Raw genomic sequence first — 20,683 nt, forward strand, 5'->3', positions numbered from 1 at the left:
AGATAACCTCAGGATTTTTCATGTGAGAGAAACTTCCACAGGAAAAGTACATTGATATGGCACAGAAGAGAACAGGAACGTGATAGATTTGTACGTACCTCAAACAGCTGTTTGTGAGAAGATGGTACAGCACAGACTAAAAGTCTTTAGTTCTTAGGTTGGATTCAAGAGCTAAGTTAGAATCCTGCAATTACTGAAACATAAACCACAAATCTGGCAAAACTGCCTTAATTTCATGTCAAATCATCAAAATAGAGCCTTAGTGCTTTTCCAGTTCTGTCCAAAATGGACTTAGGCAACTGCTTGGGTTGCACCCTTGACGTCAACAGAGTCCAGGGTATGCTCAAGTCCACATTTGCATGTCATGACCTTTGTCCTGACCCCACAATTTTGAGTTTAAGTTCTACAATTTCAGCTTAAGTTCTACAATATTGCCTGGGGGGAATGGCCAAGCTTCACCACACACTGCAAATCTTCATATAATGTACTATCAACAGGAGATCAGAACATGCAACATTTCTCTGGACTGATTGCCTTCTGCAAGGCTGCTCTGAAGCCCCAAACCCCACACCAAACTAAACTCAGAGTGCAGAAAAGTCGCAGAAGGGCCATCTACCAACCTCCTGCAGCAACCAGGGACAGAGAACCCTGTCCAACCTGGCCTTAAACACTTCCAGGGATGGGGCAGCCACAGCTTCTCCAGGCAACCTGTGCCAGGGCCTCCCCACCCTCATAGGGAAACATTTGGTGAGAAAACAGTGACTCACAGATCCGCCTGTCTGAGAATTTATGTATCAGATCCCCAGAGAACAAACAGGCTTTTTCTCCAAGATGAATAACAATATTTGGCAAATCAACATGATTGGTTTGATGGATGCTGAAGTTATGGATACCTATGCACTGCTTAGGAGACAATTTCCATTCACGGCTTCCACCATGCAATGAGCCAGCTGGGTTCAAGAAAGTCCTGATTTCCTTTTTCCAATATATTTAAAGCAGTAACAGTCTGATCCAAACCTAGCTCACCCTTCTTCCCTGGATAACATGTAGCAACCCCATGAACTCACTCATGTCGTGGCACAGCTCACCTCAACAAATGGGATTTGAGAATCTACTCAGGTTTTTTGGATACTCAAGATCAAACATTTTGGGAAAGGGAAAACAACCTAGGAATAAAGGCCCATGAGAAGGAGAAGAACTCCTGAAGAAGCTGTAATTTCCAAAACATTAGTTTCAAATTCGTTACCAATTCCACTGTTACAGATGAGCATCTGAAATAAAACTGTAATAAGAAAACACTGAGAAATTCTCCTCTATAGATCCCTGAAAATTGTAATGACACAACCTGTCAAAGCAATGTTTGATTTTAATTGAATAAAACACAAAATCAAAACACGAGTGAGATTGTGCCATGTCAACAGTCTATAATTCTCACAGTAAGTAGCTGTAAATGGATTTGTTGTCTCATTTGTCTGAAGAAACAGCATTATTGTTCTTCCAGTGTTGCCCAACCCTCTCAGCACCTTCTGAAAAAGCCAAGTTTTCTGTGTGACACTTGTCATGGCCAGTTTAGCAGCATAACACAGGTCATTTAAGCACAACTGTGTAGTTGAAATGTGAGTTTTCAGAACAAAGGCAGCTGCAAAAGGTACATACAACCTACCCAGCCCATTCCATGTCTCCTCATCACTGCACAAGGTGTTTCCTCCTCTCTGTTCCTCATTCCCTGGTGCTTGATTTTCTTTTTTAACTTGACACCATCCAAATTTTAGCCTAATTGCTAAACTACTCTAAATTACAGAAGAATTTATTAATAATGATAATTTATGGGCATGGTCTGATACTTTGCAATGTACAACAAGACACACAGTTCCTTACCTGGGAAAGAAAAAGTAGGGATTTAGGAACAAAATAACTACATTTGGAAACTGATACCAATTACCCAGAACTTCAACAGCTTCTGCACCATCTCCAAAAAAAGCTGATGAAGTTATGAACTTCCTAGATTAAAACACACTATTTGAAGACATTTTCACAGAAAACATGTAGCCAAGAGATTTTTAAATTCGGTTTATTTCAGAAGCAAAAGACAACAATATAATTCACTTAGCAGATACAACCAAAATTAAGAAGATTAGGCCTTGTTTAATCTTTTCCAAAACTCATTAGGATTCAATGTTCCAGCAAGAAATATTCCCACCTAATCACGTAGCTCTTTCACAGCTCCCACCTGCCTGATCAGGTAAAAATCCAATGGAATACCAAATACAATAGGTTATCAGTTCATATTATTTTACTGCACCTCTATCCCAGATAATTTAACACTATATATTAGTAGATCACTGAGCTGCAGAAAAAGTAGCTTTCTACTTAATTTTAATTAATAGCTTTCTAATTTAATGGGACAGCACTTAGTATGTACTTTTCTTTATCTATCTGCCATCACTTCTGGGAATTCCCACTTAAATGTCAAATCAGGAAATAATGCTATTCAAAATACAACTCAAGACAAACCCAAAAGTGCACTGAATATTGAAAAATCACCTCCAAACTGCCATGATTTGATGTTTTTATCACATTTGTCTGAGTTAAGTGTTAGTAGCTGGGCTCTGAAATGCTCTGTATTTAGCTTGGACACTGATTATATTAGGTAACATTAAACATGCCTAAAATCAGGCTTTATACATATTTTCTAGATACCTACATTCACAAGAACATTCCACTTTAAAGTCTTATTCTGAAAACTAGCTATGGCTTGATCCAGAAATAGCAATATCAGATTATTGCAGTAAAACAACAGAACTTCAGGAACCATTTGGAATAATTTTGAAAGGCCCTGAGCTTGAATTCAGTCAAGTTAAAAATATTTGTGCATTTGGAGGTTAATCTGTCAAACAGGTGGCATATTTATATTTTTCTATTTTTCTATTTAATTTCTTACAGATTAGAAAGAACAATTTACCTCCCTGTGCCTGAAAGGACTTTAAGATGGAATCAAATTTCTTGGACAGTGTATGGAATAAGAAAATAACCTTTCCTATGTCCCCTATGTCAGTTATATCCCAACCAAGCATTAGCAAGCAAAGATTATCTTAAAACACATATTGGGATAAAATTTACCTATATTCAGATTAAATTTTGTAGTTAACTTCATTTCTACCATAAGGAATGAGACAGACCAACATTTTACTCAAACTACTGCATAACATTTTACCTCTGGAAGGCCAAAACTGAAATTTAAAGGATGCATTTACAAATACATGCAGATAACTATTTTATAAGAAATAATTGAGCAAAATCAATTTTTTAACATTACAAGTTTATCCATGAGGACAATCACAGTGTCATTATAGAAATCCTACTGTGTGATTTAGCCAGGAAAGTTTGACACAACAAAATTAGACAGTATTTTGATTAGAAGAGAATTTCTAACCACGAATTGCCTTTAAAAACACCATATCAAGCAGTAAAGCACTTGTGTTGAAAGGCACTATTGAGGGGATCATTAGCTCGTGTCACCTGGTTTCCAATACAGATAAAAGCACTTGGAAGCTCAGTAAATCACAACTTAGAACACTCCCGTGTTTGGGCCAAGATCTGCTACATTCATGAACGTGTTCAACTGGTTCCTGTGCAGTTGCAGGGATGCAAAATTCATAAAGCAAATCTCTGCAGGATGTTTTACAAGTTGGATCTTTCCTTGACAGACATACGAGATGTGGACTGTGTGTATGTCCTAATCACATCCTAAAAATAACACAGCACTTCCGTTAAAATTAGAGAACTTCAGAGAAAAAATGAGTACTTGAGTCAATGCTGTGGCTCCTTGGAGCAAGCACTGAGCCCAGGAAAGGCTTGTGGAAATGCTTCATTACCATTACAAAGAGGGGGTAATTAACCTGAACACATCACAGATCACATACAGTTATTTTCCAGAAGCTTTACAAACCCCAGTTGACACAAAGTAATTGCACATCATTGGTTAATCAACATTTAATTGAGTGTTATTAGAGTGATGTTTCCTTATTTTGTAATTCTACATGCACTGACTTCTGGCCTTCAAATCAAATGGGAATCAGAACCAATTTCTCACTTCACTGGATTTACAAGAGAAGTCAAAAGAATTCACAGCCAATCAAAAATCAGCTACAAAAATCATGACCATACCTTTTTCCCACTCTCAGCATTGTACTTGTCCAGCAAAGCCTGGACACAGGCACCATAGTTAGGATGAACGTCAGTGAAGTTTTTCACCTAAACAGGAAGACAGAACAGAAAAGGCAACAGGAATTTTTTCCTCCATTTCAAACATATTCTTTAGCATGTTTCTGCTCTGTAGTTTACAAGCAGTACTTGTATCATAAGGACAAAAAGGAGGATGAAAACTCTTTTCTCTAAGTTTAATTCTGACCAGCCAGAAATGAGATATGAACATCTTGAAACACTATTTCTGCTGTCTCACCTAGAGCTCATTCTCAATTTAAACCAAATTACACTGGGAAGAATAAAGATCCAATCCCTTCCAGGCCCTCACTGCCTTTTCCTTGTTTAGAGCTAAACATTACACTGGCAATCATCTGATTTTTTAAGCACCAAGCTAAATACATCCTAAATGTTCAATATCTACCCTATTCTTCCCACCAGGAAAAGGTTATTTTAACATGTTGTATGTTATTTATATTATGTAAATAGGCACATCTGTATTGAGAATTCCTGTGTAAGAAGAAATCCAGCCTTCTCAGAGAATTCCTGATCTTTTTTTCCATAAGCATGTTGCCATTTTGACAAAATTAATGGACTGGGAGAAAACCTGGAATAAAGAGCCAAGGCTAAAAACCAAAGAGGCCACTTACAGCTCGTTTCTGGATGAAGAGTTGTGCATCCTTCAGGTGCTCAGCAATGTTTTTACAGAGCCTTTGGCGTTCTGCCTCATTCAGCACTTTGAGGTAGAATTCCCGTACCTTGCCATTGGAAAAAAAAAAAGGGTTATTTGGAAATTCCCAAAAGCAAGCAGTTAGAAAATACTCAGAACACTCAAAATACTTAAAACTCAAAAGGCAACCAACCTGTGAGGGTTTTCCTTTGGCAAACCTGCTACCAATTCCTTCTGGTTCTAACTTGAACTAACTGTTGCTTATGGAATTAATGAAAATAAATATTGCTGTTAGGATCTAATTCAGGAATTGAGGATCACAGCATGACACACTCCAGTTTGTATATCTGCAGATACTACTGGCAAGAAGTCACGTCGCAGCCTTTTATATATTGATGCCCAAAATATGGATGGCAAAGGTCTGGGACAATTCACTAATTGTCCTGCCAGCAAAAATTCAGTTATTCATGGAACTGTGCTGTTTGGAGACTTTCAGCTCAGCCCAGATGCTTCAGAAAGGAGCTACGTCTGCACAACACTATTAATATTCTCTAAAGTCACCCTGTAAACCCATCCTGTCCTTCCATGCCCCACACCTGAGTCACATTGTCCTCATTGGCACTGTTGTAGCGCTGCACGTCCCCTGAAACGAACGTTCGGCTCTCCTTAAGCTGGGGCTGATCTTCTGGACCAGTAAAGCTATTGGGGTAATAATTTGGGGCACCACCTGGAAACAAATAAAAACAACCCCCCAAAAGCCAAAACAATCAGATGCCAGCACTCTCAGATTAAGCCAGAAGACAATGTTCTTTGCTTAGAAGAACATAAGCTTCCCTATACAGGGGGTGTATTTTAAACACAAACTTACAGAACTGCATAAAAATGAACTTATTATCTGTTCCTGGCCAAGAGCAGCTGTTCTCTTGTTTTTCAAATATTTCCTTCTCCTCCCTCAGCAGGTGTCAGAATCCCCAGCCCAAGGGAATACATATTTTGGCATGAGCCACAGCTTAAGTATATCCTTGTTTACTCTCAGGTGTAAAACTGTCACTATTGGGCAAACACTGACAGGCCATGAGCTGCTCAACAGAGGGAAAGTTACATTTCATTTTCACTCTTGCCTGTCGCAATCTCTTGGAAATCAGAAAAGCAAAGCAGTTCCATGAAGTGGACTGAGCATAAGAAAGTGTTTTTAAATTTAACAGATTCAAATACAGATTTCTCAAAGACATTTAGCCCACCTCTATTATTTTTAGATTAGATTTTGCCTAGAAGTAGAAACAAAGAGGTAGTCATTAATTTCTGTAATAATATTTCTCTGACATGTTTCTTCATTTCAAATAATTAATTTAGAACTTTTTCAATTAAACCCCTTTAACAGGTATGTTTCTAGAAGTCTTTAAAGGAACATAACTAGGGACAAACAATACTGAATGAATTTAACTGCAGGTGTTCTGCAATCCCCCTTTCTCTTAAAGGTCTTTTGTTAAGTTTTTAAAGACATCTTAAGTTTCACTTGGTTGTTATATTTTTAAACAAACTCCCCATCCCGTATCCAAACATCTGAAGTCTCCTTTCCTGGATTAAAAGCAGAGATCATAACCCATCATAACAAGTATGTAAAGATGACAAACATCCTAATTTTCAGGTACCAAAAGCTTCCTTCCCCCTGCCCCCCCTTTGCTTACAAAATGAATAATTTAGTCTTTTTTTAGAAAGCAGAAGTTACACACATTGATTTGAAAACCATTTATATTTAAGCGCATCAACTACTGGAAACAAGCCTGAAGTTGTGTCAGAAACATCCATGAGCTTCTTTAGAGTCTTAAAAAAACACATGTAGATAATATATTCTGTAATCTACCCAATCAAACTTCTGTTTTACGGGAAGTTTTGAGTCTCAAAACTTGTACAAGACTGATAAGAGATAGAGTGGATACACAAATAGGAGTGGTGAAGGCTGGGAATTCTGAAGCTCGGGAAGTGAACAGAAAAGAATTCTGCAGTCCATGCATAAGTGTCATTACACTGAAAGGTACTTGCATGCCTACCTTGGTTGTCAGTAACAGTCATTGGTCCATCCCTCTGGTAATTGGCCACACGGGCTCTGAAGGGGCAGTTCACAGGGATCTGGAGATAATTTGGGCCCAGGCGGTGTCTGTGAGTGTCAGGGTATGCAAACAGACGTCCCTAAAATGTCATAAACAGAAAAGAGATCACTGCAGTGGTACATGTCAATTCAAAGCATTGAACACTATTTCACTTATTTTTAAATGCATTATTTACTGAACTGAACCTTCAGCAGTTCTGGTGACATACAGATGCCAAGACAACAGACTAACTCTGACTATGAAGTCTGAGGGAGTGAAGAGAGGCAAAAAAAGAACTGCATGATAGTTCAAGGGTTTATCCAGCTAAAACTGACAAAATACCCTCTTGTTTCCATAGATATAATTTGAAATAACAATTTGGATTTAATCTGAAAAACCATAACATGCAAACATCGATGACTCTGCAACGAGCCTTATCAAATGTTGTGAGCTGTAAGAAATCCGATACTACTTCTAGTCCTGTGGTTTGTATTAGGAATTAGTTATATCTGTATTTCAGAGCACCAAAGTTCACCTCTTACTCGTAAGAATTCAGAATTCTGAGAAACGCTGTAAAAACATGAATAAATGTGCATTGCTGCCATGGCTTCATCCATCCCAGACTGACAACTTTGGTAATTGTTGCAGATGCCCTCTAAAGTCCAGATTTTCTCTTCCTTTAGTTCTGTCCTGTTCTCTTTATATTTCAATTCTGCATGAGCACATCAAATGGTGATCAATAAACCACCACCACAGAAAAAATAAATAAAAAAATCATTTGCTTTTGATCCATCAGGTTTACTGCTGCTACACGAACAGGGATAGGAATGCTTTCATAAACAGCAAAGCAAACAATGCTCACTAGGCCAAATCTCATACACATTGCAGTTTACCTGCAGCATTTTATCAGGGCTAGGTTCAATCCCAGGTGGCATGTTGCTTGGATCATATGCCATCTGTTCCACCTCTGCAAAGTAGTTTACAGGATTCCTGTTCAAGACCAGCTTCCCCACAGGTTGGAGAGGGTAGTCACCATGTGGCCAAACCTATAAGACATAACACACGTACATTAAAACCAACATTATTATAGTATTATCTAGCTTAATTGCCAGGCAGCGTTTGCCTGATTTAAGCCTTGATTGAGAAAATTCATTCCTGCATTTCTTTTTTGCTAACAAACATTGAGAAATGTCTTATTTTAAGAAGTCTTTTGCAACTAATACAGAGTATTAATGCAACTTATTTCATCATCCCAGGATAATCTCAGCTCTTGAGTACTTAAATCAAATACCCGCAGGGGCTTGAAAAACTGCCTAGGAATGCACCTCGTAGGTGGAACTGGTGGCACAATTGTTTTCAGCTACTTCAAAATGCTTAACTAGCTTAACTGGCCTTGTCTTTGTCACTTGAGCCATTATTTTCAAGTTCAAAAAGTCTTCAGCCATTTGGGGAGAGCAATATTAGAGGGGAAAAAAGAGTAGTACAAGTTTTTGTGAGGATTTTCCAACAGGCCATTCCTAGGAACAGCTATTGGAAGTCTGACAAAATTAGACCAACAGAGCTCAGGGTGTGACCCTCTGATCTGAGATCACAATTCTGAAGTGACATCCAGTTCTGGAATCAAGCCCTATCCCTATTTCACTGAGGAAGAGTAACATCAGATACAACATCACTGCAATTTCATCTCCAGAATTTGACTCATCATGGCTATATAATGAAGAGTACACTTAAAAACTAGAAGGGAAGAATAAAAAGGCCAGACTAATTTTATTGACAGGAACTAGTAAGAGAACAGTGCTACTCCACAGAAACTGTTACACTTTTTTTACAGATAAGCTCGGTTCTGGCACTTGCTACGTTATCTCCTGACCTTTCTTAAACCAGCTGAAATGCAATATTCACAACAGGATCAGAGATACCTTAGTTACATCAAAAGGATTAAATGGAAACCTCTCTGCTTCTTCAAAGGTCATAACTTGAATGTAGAAAGACCATGAGGGATAGTCCCCCTTGGCAATGGCGTTGTAAAGATCACGTATGGCATAGTCAGGATCAGTAGAAGCCAGTCTTCCTGCTTCTTCTACAGAGAGGTTTTTGATGCCCTGGTCAGTCTAAAAGCAATAAAAGCAACAGCACCAGTTACAAAGTATTACAGAAATCATTAATCAGAATGAATTTTAACAAGATTTGTAATCCAAGAGTGAGACTGCCCATGTTCCAACTTGCAACAATTTGAGTTCAGATTTACAGTACATTCAACAGCTGCCTTTCAAATAAAAATCAGTTCATTGATAGTGCTCCAATAACAAGAAACAGTTCCCCAAAGAAGAGTTCTTTATAGTCTAGTAAATGACTGCTGTGTTAGCAAGAACAATGACCCACTATATTGATTAAAGGTATGCTACTGATATTAAACAAGGACACCACACACCTTTTGAGTCCAAGTACTAAAAAGTTGTCTCTGATTTAAACTTGAAAAGTCACTGAACACTTTTATGGTTTTAATCCAACATGGTATATAGCTCTAATACATAAATGGAAAAAAAAAGAAAAGATCAATACCTTGGCATGGAATTTGCAATAAACTGCTCTTCCCTCAGCATTAACCAGTTTAAAAGTATGTGATCCATATCCATTCATGTGGCGATAACCATCGGGAATTCCACGATCACTGAACAGGAAAGACACCTAAAGTGAAGGATGAAACAATATTAAAGGGCTCATCAGATCAAAGATAAAGTGATCATTCAAGACTAAGTTTGTTTATTGCATTAATCTGTATCACTGGAAGCTATGTTAATGTTAGGAATTCCTTGAGGAATTTCCAGTTTAAGTTTTAAGAGTGCTAATGAAAAAACTGCTTTGGTTTTGCACAAAGGAAAACTGGGAATTAAACCTATGTGAAGTTTTATGCCCACAAGAAGTAGACATAAACCTCGTGGTAATGTTATGATCCTCCCCATAAGCACGGAACAGGTAAGCACGGGTAATTTAAATTACAAATATAACTAAGACTACATAGACTTCTAGATCAAACATGGAGAAGAGATAGTTAAAAACATGCTTCATAGCATGATTTTACTAAATAAAGTCAAAGGAGAAGCTCACTTGATGCAAAGACTCAGGGCGAAGACTCCAGAAGTCCCACACCATGTCTGGATCCTTCAAATGAGTCTGAGGGTTCCTCTTTTGGCTATGGATAAAGGATGGAAACTAATTTGTCCAGAAGTGGAGGAGGAAAAAAAAAAGAAATTATATGAGATCAAGAACAAGACAAACAATTTTTCAATGTGTCACAATGAAAGAACAGCATATTGAAAACTGAGACAAAGCTGTAAGATAACTGAAAAATCTTCTACTGTCATGTCCCTCCTGCAACCAATTCATTCACAGACCAGTAAAATTAGGGTAAAGTCAAGCATTTACAATTAGGATAAACAGGTTGTTCAGAGATAAAGACTGTTTTCATTCTGTGATGGATAAGGTGAGAGGTAAATCTTTTCAAATCTGTGTAACTTCACCGAGTATCTGATCTGACTTATAAACAAATGCAAAGACACCAGAAACCATCTTACAAAGAGCTATTAAGCTTACTAAAAGACCAAAAAAATCAGACTTAATACAAAGAATTTGCAAGAAGCTTTTAAAGTGAAAATTTAGAGTGAAAAGTATGAAATCACATAAGTACCATTAGTTCTCAAATTCACTTTTTTTTTAGTAACATCTTTTCAAGTTAAAAATGTTCAGAGCATGTAACAAAGTTTAACAGGTTTTACTTCTCAATGAGGCAAGAATAAGATGTGAATGAACTTTTGGAGTCTTTCCCAAGTACCCTCATCGCTGGTGCTTACCAGGATTGCATCCCGAATAAAGAAGATGGGAGTATTATTTCCCACAAGATCCCAATTCCCATCTTCTGTGTAGAATTTCATTGCAAAGCCTCGAGGGTCACGAACTGTATCAGCTGACCCAGCTTCTCCAGCTTGAAGAAACATATGGACATACAGAAGTCTTAGGAGGGGAAATGCATACAAATTGTAAGCAAAACCCCATATAACTTGAAATTAGGCCATAATATCCTAAAAGGGCATTGAAGTCTTTTCTATACCAAGGAATTTTAGGCATATTTTTAACAGTACTTCAAAGTGTGAACAGAAACCCACCCGAACATTAAAGTTAAAAGAAAGAAAAACAAGTCTATCCACATGAACCAATTAAGAGTGGAATCTGCATTATCACTAACAGAGACATCATCAGATTATAAGGCTGAATCATCTAAAGGCACATTTGTTTCTGTGCATCAAATCCCAGGGTTAAAGCTCTCATGTAGAAGGTAGCAATCTAACCAGCGTGCCTAATAAAATATTATGGAAGGATTGTAATCCTTTAAATTCCTCCTGCTTCATCCAGGACAGAATTTTCAATGGGTAAATTCTACCAAGGCAGAAGTGCCAAGCACAACAGCTGAGCAGAAGTGTTCCAGAAGTGTTCAGAACATCCTGATGAAATAAGCAGGACACTCAACCTCTCATTATAAAAACTGTGCTCTACAGAACGTGTTCAAACAGGGGGAAGGGGAAGAGGAAGGGAAAGTCAAACTCAGCTCCATGTCTTTACTCTCTATCAGGACCCCTTAATTTTTGCTGACACAGCCTTCTTGGACTACTTTTTTCTCTCCAATACTTCCAGAACCAAATCCTCATTAGGATTTCTTTTAAATATAGATAAAGTAGTAACATACACATTATGAATTATAATTTTTTTCTATCAGACAAGATATTGATCAAAATGCATGTTTTAACTTATAGCATTTAAGATTTTGCTAGTTTACGTATTCAACTCTTTAAAAAAATCAGAGTTTATTTCTGGAAGATTGTTTCTTTTCCTTTGCCCAGTATTTAGGTTACATCGTTCATCCCCGAAACATTCCCAGGGCATAAGAGATTACATGTATTTAACTTCCAAGTGTTAAGCTGCAGTGTGCAAGTGTTGATTATGATCCAACCAGAAACAAAGCAGATTTTCTGTTAGAAAAAACACAGTGCAGGTCACCCTCCCTCTCGCATTTCAGTCAGAAAAGTGTCTCCTGAGAGCTCTGACAGAAAGAGGCAGACGGTGCTGAAGGTCTTACACACGATTCATTTAATTAATTAATTTAAATTAATTTAAATTCAGAGGAGGACTGGGTTGGCAAAAAGCATTTGAAACTACCTTAAGTGCTCCACACTGCTCTCACGGGAACCAAGGCACACATAGGAGAGGGTACACAGTAATTTTAAAGTCTTACCAACAGTGGAGAATCGAATAGCAAGAGGAGTTCTTTTCCCAACGTGCTCAAACACTTTTGCCTTGCAATACTGGGTGATATCATGAGTGACTTCAAAATAGCCAAAGGCTCCTGAAGAACAGGAATTCCAAAAGATCAGCTCTAGGTACCTTCGTTCCACTCATCTGTTATTCTACTGTGGTCCAACATACAACTTCAAGCCAAAAGCAAACATACAGCAGTTTAAACACAGTTATTTCCATGCTCTAAGCACTCCATTTATTTTCACAAAATGAAACTTGTTTAACACTCTATTTGCACAGTGCTCCCTCTCTGCTCCTTAACTGATTGTTAACAGCTCCCAGTAGCAGTACAGAAGATGCTCTTCTGCCACGATCTGTGTATTTATCTTTATTATTTCTTTAATCCTGCTATGTGTTGCAGAATTTTTGATCCACTTGCAAGCTGGATGAAGCAACAAAACTTTTTCCACTCCCACAGAGCAACTTTTCCCATGTACATTCACGTTATAAATTCATATGCTGCTCCTTCTAGGGCAACACATAACAAAAATCAGAGGTGATAGTTCTACCCTTCTAAGATTAATAATAAATTTTTAAATTATTTAGGGTTTTAAATTAAATATTATATCATCAGCCTGCTTTGGCAGACAGATACATTGGAAGACAAAGCCAAGATTCTCTATTAAATAACATGAAAACAAACATTAAAATAGAGATGATAGGTTTCCCCTTCCAGAGGAATGGGATACTATGGAAGAACACGCAGAGGAAGCAGAGACTGCAGAAAATGCAGTAAAAAAATCGAATAACTACATTTTTTCTACTTAATTTTTTTGAACAATTTTTCAGTGCTTCAAGTTTTGGCACTGAGATTTTTTTAAACCAGGCCCTAGTACTGTTGTTCATATAGATTTATTAGAACTGATAACACTAAATTATAGATAACATAATGCAATTTATTGTCACAATCTACCTGCAAAGCTTTTAACTCTAATTCTACACAAAGAAAATACGTAGGTTTAAACATACCTGCCCCTTTTGCATGCACAACTCTTTCAGGAATCCTCTCTCTGTCAAAATGAGCCATCTCATCAGTGAAAACAACATCTTGGACAAGAAGAGGTCCACGTGGCCCCACCGTCAGAATATTCAGCTTATCCGCTATGGGGTTCCCAGCACTAGTGGTCAAGACATCTGGTTTCTGAAAGCAGGGGACAGTCAATATCACACTCAGCCCTCTGTGTTTAAATCACACAACGTGCAGACTGTTCAACCATTACATGTCACACGAACAAGTATATGACAAAATGACTTAAGTTTCTGGAAGTAGTTACAGAAAATACATGTGTCAACTACATCCCAGTGCTGTGTCTGAGGCTATTTAAGAACAAGAGTTCAAGTCATGTATAATCAAAGAATGTTTTCCATGGTTCAGAAATATCACTTGTTGAGACTATTAGTCTTGCTTCAAGAAAAATTTGGGATGTGAAGAGAAAGTTAAAAAAGCTGCTGGAAAGTAATAAGGAAGAAAGGAGAGGAAGGAGGAGGTAATGTCAGTACAGGGACAGAGGCATAAGGAAAGAGCTGCAGTCACACAGCATAAAGAATAAAAGGGGGTATCTGTGATTACTATTGGTGTGGAAGAGCTATGGAAAATAACAGGAACACCTGAGGAATCATCATTCTGACTCCTGAACCATGGAAGGACCAAGATCAACACAAGCCCTACTGCCAGGAAATGTCCTGTCAAAATGACAGCAATCATAGCTTTTCTTTTTTTTCTAACATTGTTATTGTCTATAAAGAAACTGCCCAAGATAACCCACACTCATCCTTTTTCCCTCCCTTTCACACCTTAACTTAAGAGTTTAAGTTTTTATAGGCTACTTAGAGCAGCAGCAGGAATGATCCCGTAACTGAAAAAATCTCCAAGAAACACCTGCTGGAACTCTGTAGCACCGCAATTAGAGTGTACTCCTATTTTCTCATAAAAAATCCCAGTGGAAAGGACTTTCTCTGCATCACATATGGGTCATACAATTAATCCTCTAAGGCAATACTCCTATATTACTGGGTACTGCAGAAAACATAGCAAGAAAGGTCCATCAGCTCCAGAGACCTGATGGTCACAGGTGCCAGTTCTTCCTGGAGTACATTTGTTGTCAGGAGCCAGGGCAGTGCATATAAAGGACTCAGAAGAACAGAAGTTAGTACAAAGAAAAGAAAATAAAGTTTGCAACGGCGTGAGCTCAAATACCCAAGTCACAGATTAACACTAAACCCAGTCACACGTTGCACTAAACTGCCACGAATCCATATGGGCTCTCTATCCACACCACCCTACCTGGAGCACAGGACACACCAGCATAAACTCACTCAGCCCCTCATAACTACTTCTCCTTCTTTTAAAGTTCTACAGATGAAAAGGGATGGTGAAGAGAAGGAAAAAGCAACTCTTGAGGAGAAAAGCCTTCACTTTTCTATCAGCTACTTAGGGGGTTCCAATTTTCACACTGACAAGGGAAGTTCTGCTTTAAGGGGTTTAATTATGGTAAACAGACAAAATTCTGATGGAAGACTTCTTTTTTCCCCAAGAGGCAACCCCCAAAGGCAGGGAAAGAACAATTATTCACATCCACGCCCAGAGCTCTGGATGAGGCAGAGAATACAGGGAGTTACAGACACTTTGTTTAGCTCAGGTACCTGAATAACCACATAAAAGACATTTGACAGGATAACTGCATTTCCACTGTGTTCTTGCTAATATGCAACACACACTCCTTCAGCTGGCTTGCATCCCCAAAATATCCAAGTTCTTTATTCTTCATTCACCACTTCATTAGCATAAAGACATAAGCATAAATTCAATTCCTTCAGGATGCCTGGAATTCTCACCTACACTGAAATGTGCACAAACATTTAAAAAGACAACGTATAAATAACAAATAGGCACACGATGCTCAGAAACTTAAAGCTGAAATGGGAACTTTCCTGTATTTAAAGTATCGTAAGTCAAAGCAACATCTGCTTAAATCAAAACATTATCTACGGTTTGTCAATGGAAATATGCAAGAGTATGTCATCTTGAAGCATCAACCAAGTTTCACTCAGTCCACAGAGAAACACAGAAAAATTATGCGGAATTACAGCTCTGGTTACCTCAGAATTCTTCATCAGTTCTAAGCAGCCCAGTAGGCTTAAACACACAGGGGCAGAACTATAATGCATATACTACATCTATGACCTTTTCCTCTGCAAAGACCTTGCAACAGCTTGGTAAAAGACAGAATGGAGGAGGAAATGTATCCTTAGTCTTAAAGAGACTTTTTGATTCACCTATGCCTTTAAAATATCTGTGAGATTATCTTAAGGGTAGAAAAAACCTTTGAATATTAGTTGTAAGCCATGCCACAAAGAGCGAAGGTTTGTAGAGGTAACGCAGCCCTTCCCAGCTCAACAGGTCTAAAACCCACTTCATCTCTAATGATCACATTTAGGACTACTAGAAGTAGTTGCTAAAACCACAGCTTGTTGAAACTAAGACTATAAAAAAATTAACAGCTTTGTGGCTGTACAGTCTCTTTTGTTTATGCAAGTAGACTTTCTGAAAGGTCCTTTCTACCATTCTCATTAGAATTTAAAAATATTTACTTTTGCAATGGTAGGATATATTCACTTTGGTTTCAGGATAACCTGTGGAGCGCACAAAATAAGTTCTATCAGTGTGAAGGAAAAGAACCACACAGTAGTTGTAAGAAGAATTCTCACACTACTTTTGGGCTTGAGCTTGTTTGATGCCTGTATTTTCATATGGTTGGGAGCTGCATACAGTCCAAACCTTAAACGACAAGAACTCATGAATCTGCATTTGTATTTCATTACAGCACCAACCTGCCATGACAGAAAGAAGGGAAACAAAGCCAGAAGAATTTTAGTCACTGCTGTTGTAAACACCACACATCAAAGTACACACTTCCAGGCATTACTGATACTTTGTACCTTATACAACTCACTTTAAAATTCTAATAAGTCCTCCCTACTTTCTATCTTAAAGTCTCATGACTCCTTATGCAACACAGACTATGGGTTGCCTCCCAAACCTTCAAATTAATGTTGGCCTGTTTTCAAATGCTGCTATGTTACAGAAAAGCCGACATCCTTACAAAAAGTATTACTCATGGATAAAAAGGAGCCATTATGACACACACTGGGGCTTGATGAAGTCACAATTCAGCAGGTAGTTCTCACACAGCACCTTTTAGAAGTGAGAAGAATAAAATAATATTAAGATGACTTAATAGATATAGTCAGCGGGAACTGAGGCATCCACTTCCATCTTGTAAGATTTCTGCTTAGTAAAACCAGCAGGAAGAGTATTTAATGGAATATACACATTTCTGTCAGAAAATACATAGAGAAACTGTCACAGTGATTTGATGAAGAATGAGGGAAATCAAGTCTTGCAGCATTTATATATTTACCCAAATATTTTGGAAATATTCTATATCTTCAGAAGGCTGAGTGCCATGCTGTTGGTTACATGCTCTTATGATTTCATTCACTTCACAGAATCCCAGAATGGTTTGGGTTGGAAAGGACCCTTTACTTCCAACCCCCTGTAACGGGCAGTGACACCTTCCACTATCCCAGGTTGCTGGTCAAGAGCCGTCCAACCTTGGACACTTCCAGGGATGGGGCAGCCACAGCTTCTCTGGGCCACCTGTGCCAGTGACTCACCACTCTCTCAGCGAAGAACTTTTTCCTAAAAAATTCACTTCAACCTGGTCAGCAAGTCCCCACATACCGCTGAACACACTTTATCTTTTATGTTATTCCCTGGTTACAATTTCACTGGGTTCTACCAATGTGACAGCAAACTGAAATGCAAACATCTGACTTGAGACGATTAACAATATCTCTGCCCAAGGACCTGCCGGCCTGGGCGCAGAGCAGCCCCACCACCGCCTAAGGAATATGCCGGGGCCAGGCAGCGCTGACCGCCCTTATCGCTCGGGGCCAGCCGGCAGCTCCCCTGCCCTCCGTGCGCCTGCTGTTCCCGGGCACGGCCCCAGCCCGTGGGGGCGAGGGCGGAACGGGGCGAGGGCGCCTCGCCCGCCGGCGGTGTCCCGGGGACACCCGCGCACAGCGAGCCCCGCATCCCCCGGAACGCCTCGGGCTCTGCACCCTCCGGCTCCAGGGCTCGCCCGCTCCCCCCGGGGATGCGAGGAACGGGCTGTGCCGGCGAGTACCTGCGAGCCCCGGTGGCTCTTCCACTGCTTCAGCTGGTCCGCGGCGTCGTCCCGCCCGTCGGCCATTTTGCGATCGCGGGCGACCCCCGAGGCAGGAAGGGCGGCGAGGAGGGAAGCGGGAGCTGCGGGAAAGCAGGAGCAGAGGGGCTGCGCTCGCTCCCAGCGAGGAGGCAGCGCCGGAGAGGTCGCTCTGTCGCCTTGTCACCGCCCTGTCACCGTGTCACGGTGTCACCCCTCGGGGACCCGCAGCACCAGCGGGTAGCGGGAGGCACTCCGCGCACGGCTCCTACCCCCGGCACTGCGCCCGCCCCCCGCTACCCCCTCAGCCAATAGAATCGCCGCCAGCCTGCCAGATCGACCTGTGATTGGCCAACAGGCACGTCAATCAGGCCCTGCGAGGCACCGCCCGCCGCCTCGCCCCGAGAGGGCGGTGGGGCCGCGGCGTTCCCCTGTTGCAGCGTAATTAACTAACACGGAGCTGTGAAAGTACTTTTTTTCGGCTCTACTTTAAATTTTGAGATGCCGGAGCTTTCTCCAGCCGCTGAGGGTGGAGGTGTTGTTAAGAAATTACAGGCTCAGGGCGCTGTGAAGGCTGCACTTGCTTACGGAGTTTCAGAGGCAGGGTTGGTTTCGGCAGGAAAAAGATGTTTGTAAACTGCAAAATCAAAGTGACCAAATATAACTATATAAACTATATAAATGTATAGCTATATAAAGGCTCGCTCTTGTACCTTAAACGAGGTACAGGTCATACATTAACATTGGTAATAATCGTATGCGCCCAATAGTAAAGAGTATTTCTTTAGAGCTCTGAATGTATACCCTTAAAAAACCCCCACTTTTGAATTAATAATGTAGTTATGCTTACGAATCATGAGATAAATACTGTTCTCCCATTAGGCACTGGTAACACTGAATCTGGCTTTGTGCCCAATTCATGTACCACAGCTGATAAAAGTGGTTAACAGCTGGTTGTTTTTCCTAATTCTGAGGTAAAACATTTGAGCAACATGAATATTCTACCTTAAACTGCGAGGTTATGCTTGCATTCTTTTCTCTTAACAGACACAAAGAGTTGTCTAGCTCATTATTTCAATCTGACAATTGCTTTATCTAGTATATGTTATTGAGAATTAGAGGCTTAAACCTCTGTCTGTACTACACAGGGGAATATCATTAATTTTCCTCAGAATTAAGAACAGAAAACTCCCTTTTTTCTGCTTCAGCCTTATTTGGTACATTTCTTTCATGTCTCTGAGTTTCATAATCTTTTTTTCCTTAACATGATAACCAACATCATAAAAAAGAGCAAGGAAGGTCACCTATGTTTCTGATATTTCTATACAAAATATACATCATCAGACTATACCATCTAGATTTACTACTAGGATTGCACACACATGATTTTTTTCAATCAGTGATTGATATTTCAGTTTGCTTAATCAGCAACATGAGGAAAATGTGGACATTTTCATGAAAAGCTATTGTTTGCTTTTCCTTTAAAGTTTAACGTTTCTGGTCAAGGTGTGTAGATAACCTTGCTGGTCACAAATCTGTTTCAAAATAAGAGTAACTTGTAAAAACTGCTTCTTTCCTCTCCCATCAACCCTTCTTATTATATGCTAGAGAAAAAGATATAAGTGTATATACATACGTGTATGTTTGCATAAAAAAACAAACAAGAAGAGATTAAATATTGACCAAGGAAATATGCAAAAGCCAAAATAAAACCCAAGGGAGAGCAGGTGGCAACATCAATGGCATGTATTGCAAACAGTGTTTGCACTTCAGCTTAACTAAAACCAAGTGACTGTGTTTCATAAGAAAGGTCATATAAAGCTAAGCCTGACACAAATACATTTATCTCTCACCTTGCTCTAATTCTTTACCTTTTTAGTCAAGAAAGCAGTGAATACTGTTTTGAATCCCACTGGTTTCTTGCTATGGTATCTTCGTTTATTTCCTTTTTTCCGCCCTTCTATCTTGATATTTGTTTCCTGCGGCGTCTTATTTGCCTGTGTGAGCCTCCTGTTATACATGTGTTAAGTAAACAAACCATTAACAATTCTGAATTAATCATCTTTATTTACCTGGGGAGACTGGTTCTGTGTTGCTGCATGACTTTCTGAGGCATAATCCAAACCACACTTCAGCCTTAATTAAGATTTTGGGAGATTAAAAGTCATGGTGCTTTTAATTTGTGTTTTGTTTTCTGTATTTAAAGTGAGTTTAAACACAAAACTGCAATGTCAGTGTCACTCACACACACATACACAATTGTGTTGTAAATAGAACTTACACGTAATTCAGTGTTTTACACCCAAGGGAATTAGTTGAGTAGGAGGTCCACAGTGCCTGTTGCTTTGCTAATTAAATTACACAGGCATCCAAACCTTTATTTTATTCTAAAAGACCAGAAAAGAGAAGCACAAGGCAGAGAGTGCCTACTTCTTAATTAAGTTGGTTATTGATGAGAACAGTGATCACAGGATTGGGCAACCTAATTTTTGACACTTCCACTAAATATGTTCAAACTTGTATCTTCCTGAGTATCCAAACTATGTATCTAGAGGTGAGGCTTGGATACGTTTTCTACCTATGCCACAAGGAATAAGGTCAGAAAGAAAAACATAAAACCTCTGGTTTAGGCTCAAGTAATAAAAATATAATTGATATTACTGAGTATGTTTTCAGTCGTGAAACAAATTCAGCACCGCCTGTACTCCAATTGTGAAGTAATACAATGAATCTATTCTCAAGACGTGAAATAGTAATTGGCCTTTATCAGTAGCCAACCTTTGGATATTTACAGCACCTCAGGAACCTCTGCAAATGACTTTTCCACCCATCCTTTTGCTGTCACACGTGGTGTAAATATCAGGGCCCAGAAAAGTCACTGAAAGAGCAACATAGACTAATATTTATCTGTTTACTCACACAACAGAGGATTGAGTATGGCAAATACAGACAGAAAAAGAAGGTTGCTATTATATTTTGGAAAAAACCCCAGAGACGTATGAATAGAAACAACAGATTAATGTCCATTGTAATACAGAAGACAGAACATATTGTCTGTCTTGATTTCAAGCTGACAATACACACCCAAAATAATTTTATATGTCAAACTTGCAATTACAGACACGTGAATTTCATGCTCTTAAAGGCCTTTCAACCTCTGGGTG

At 39.3% G+C, this 20,683-nt stretch overlaps 1 protein-coding gene across 1 annotated transcript; it reads right to left on the bottom strand.

The window, feature by feature from the left end:
• Window positions 1-2,055: 2,055 nt before the first annotated feature.
• CAT (catalase) lies at window positions 2,056-17,780 on the bottom strand. Its single transcript, XM_027728636.2, has 13 exons — window positions 17,502-17,780; window positions 13,282-13,453; window positions 12,251-12,361; window positions 10,815-10,945; window positions 10,072-10,176; window positions 9,526-9,651; window positions 8,883-9,074; window positions 7,857-8,009; window positions 6,925-7,063; window positions 5,470-5,600; window positions 4,854-4,961; window positions 4,168-4,254; window positions 2,056-3,747 (listed from the first exon to the last, which is right to left on the bottom strand). The coding sequence occupies exons 1-13, from the start codon at window positions 17,565-17,567 to the stop codon at window positions 3,682-3,684; spliced, it is 1,587 nt and encodes a 528-aa protein (XP_027584437.1). The 5' UTR covers window positions 17,568-17,780; the 3' UTR covers window positions 2,056-3,681.
• Window positions 17,781-20,683: the final 2,903 nt, after the last annotated feature.

Source organism: Pipra filicauda, unplaced genomic scaffold (genome assembly GCF_003945595.2).
Source record: "Pipra filicauda isolate LSUMZ 115617 unplaced genomic scaffold, ASM394559v2 scaffold45_size4122338_pilon, whole genome shotgun sequence".
Classification (NCBI taxonomy): Eukaryota; Metazoa; Chordata; class Aves; order Passeriformes; family Pipridae; genus Pipra; species Pipra filicauda.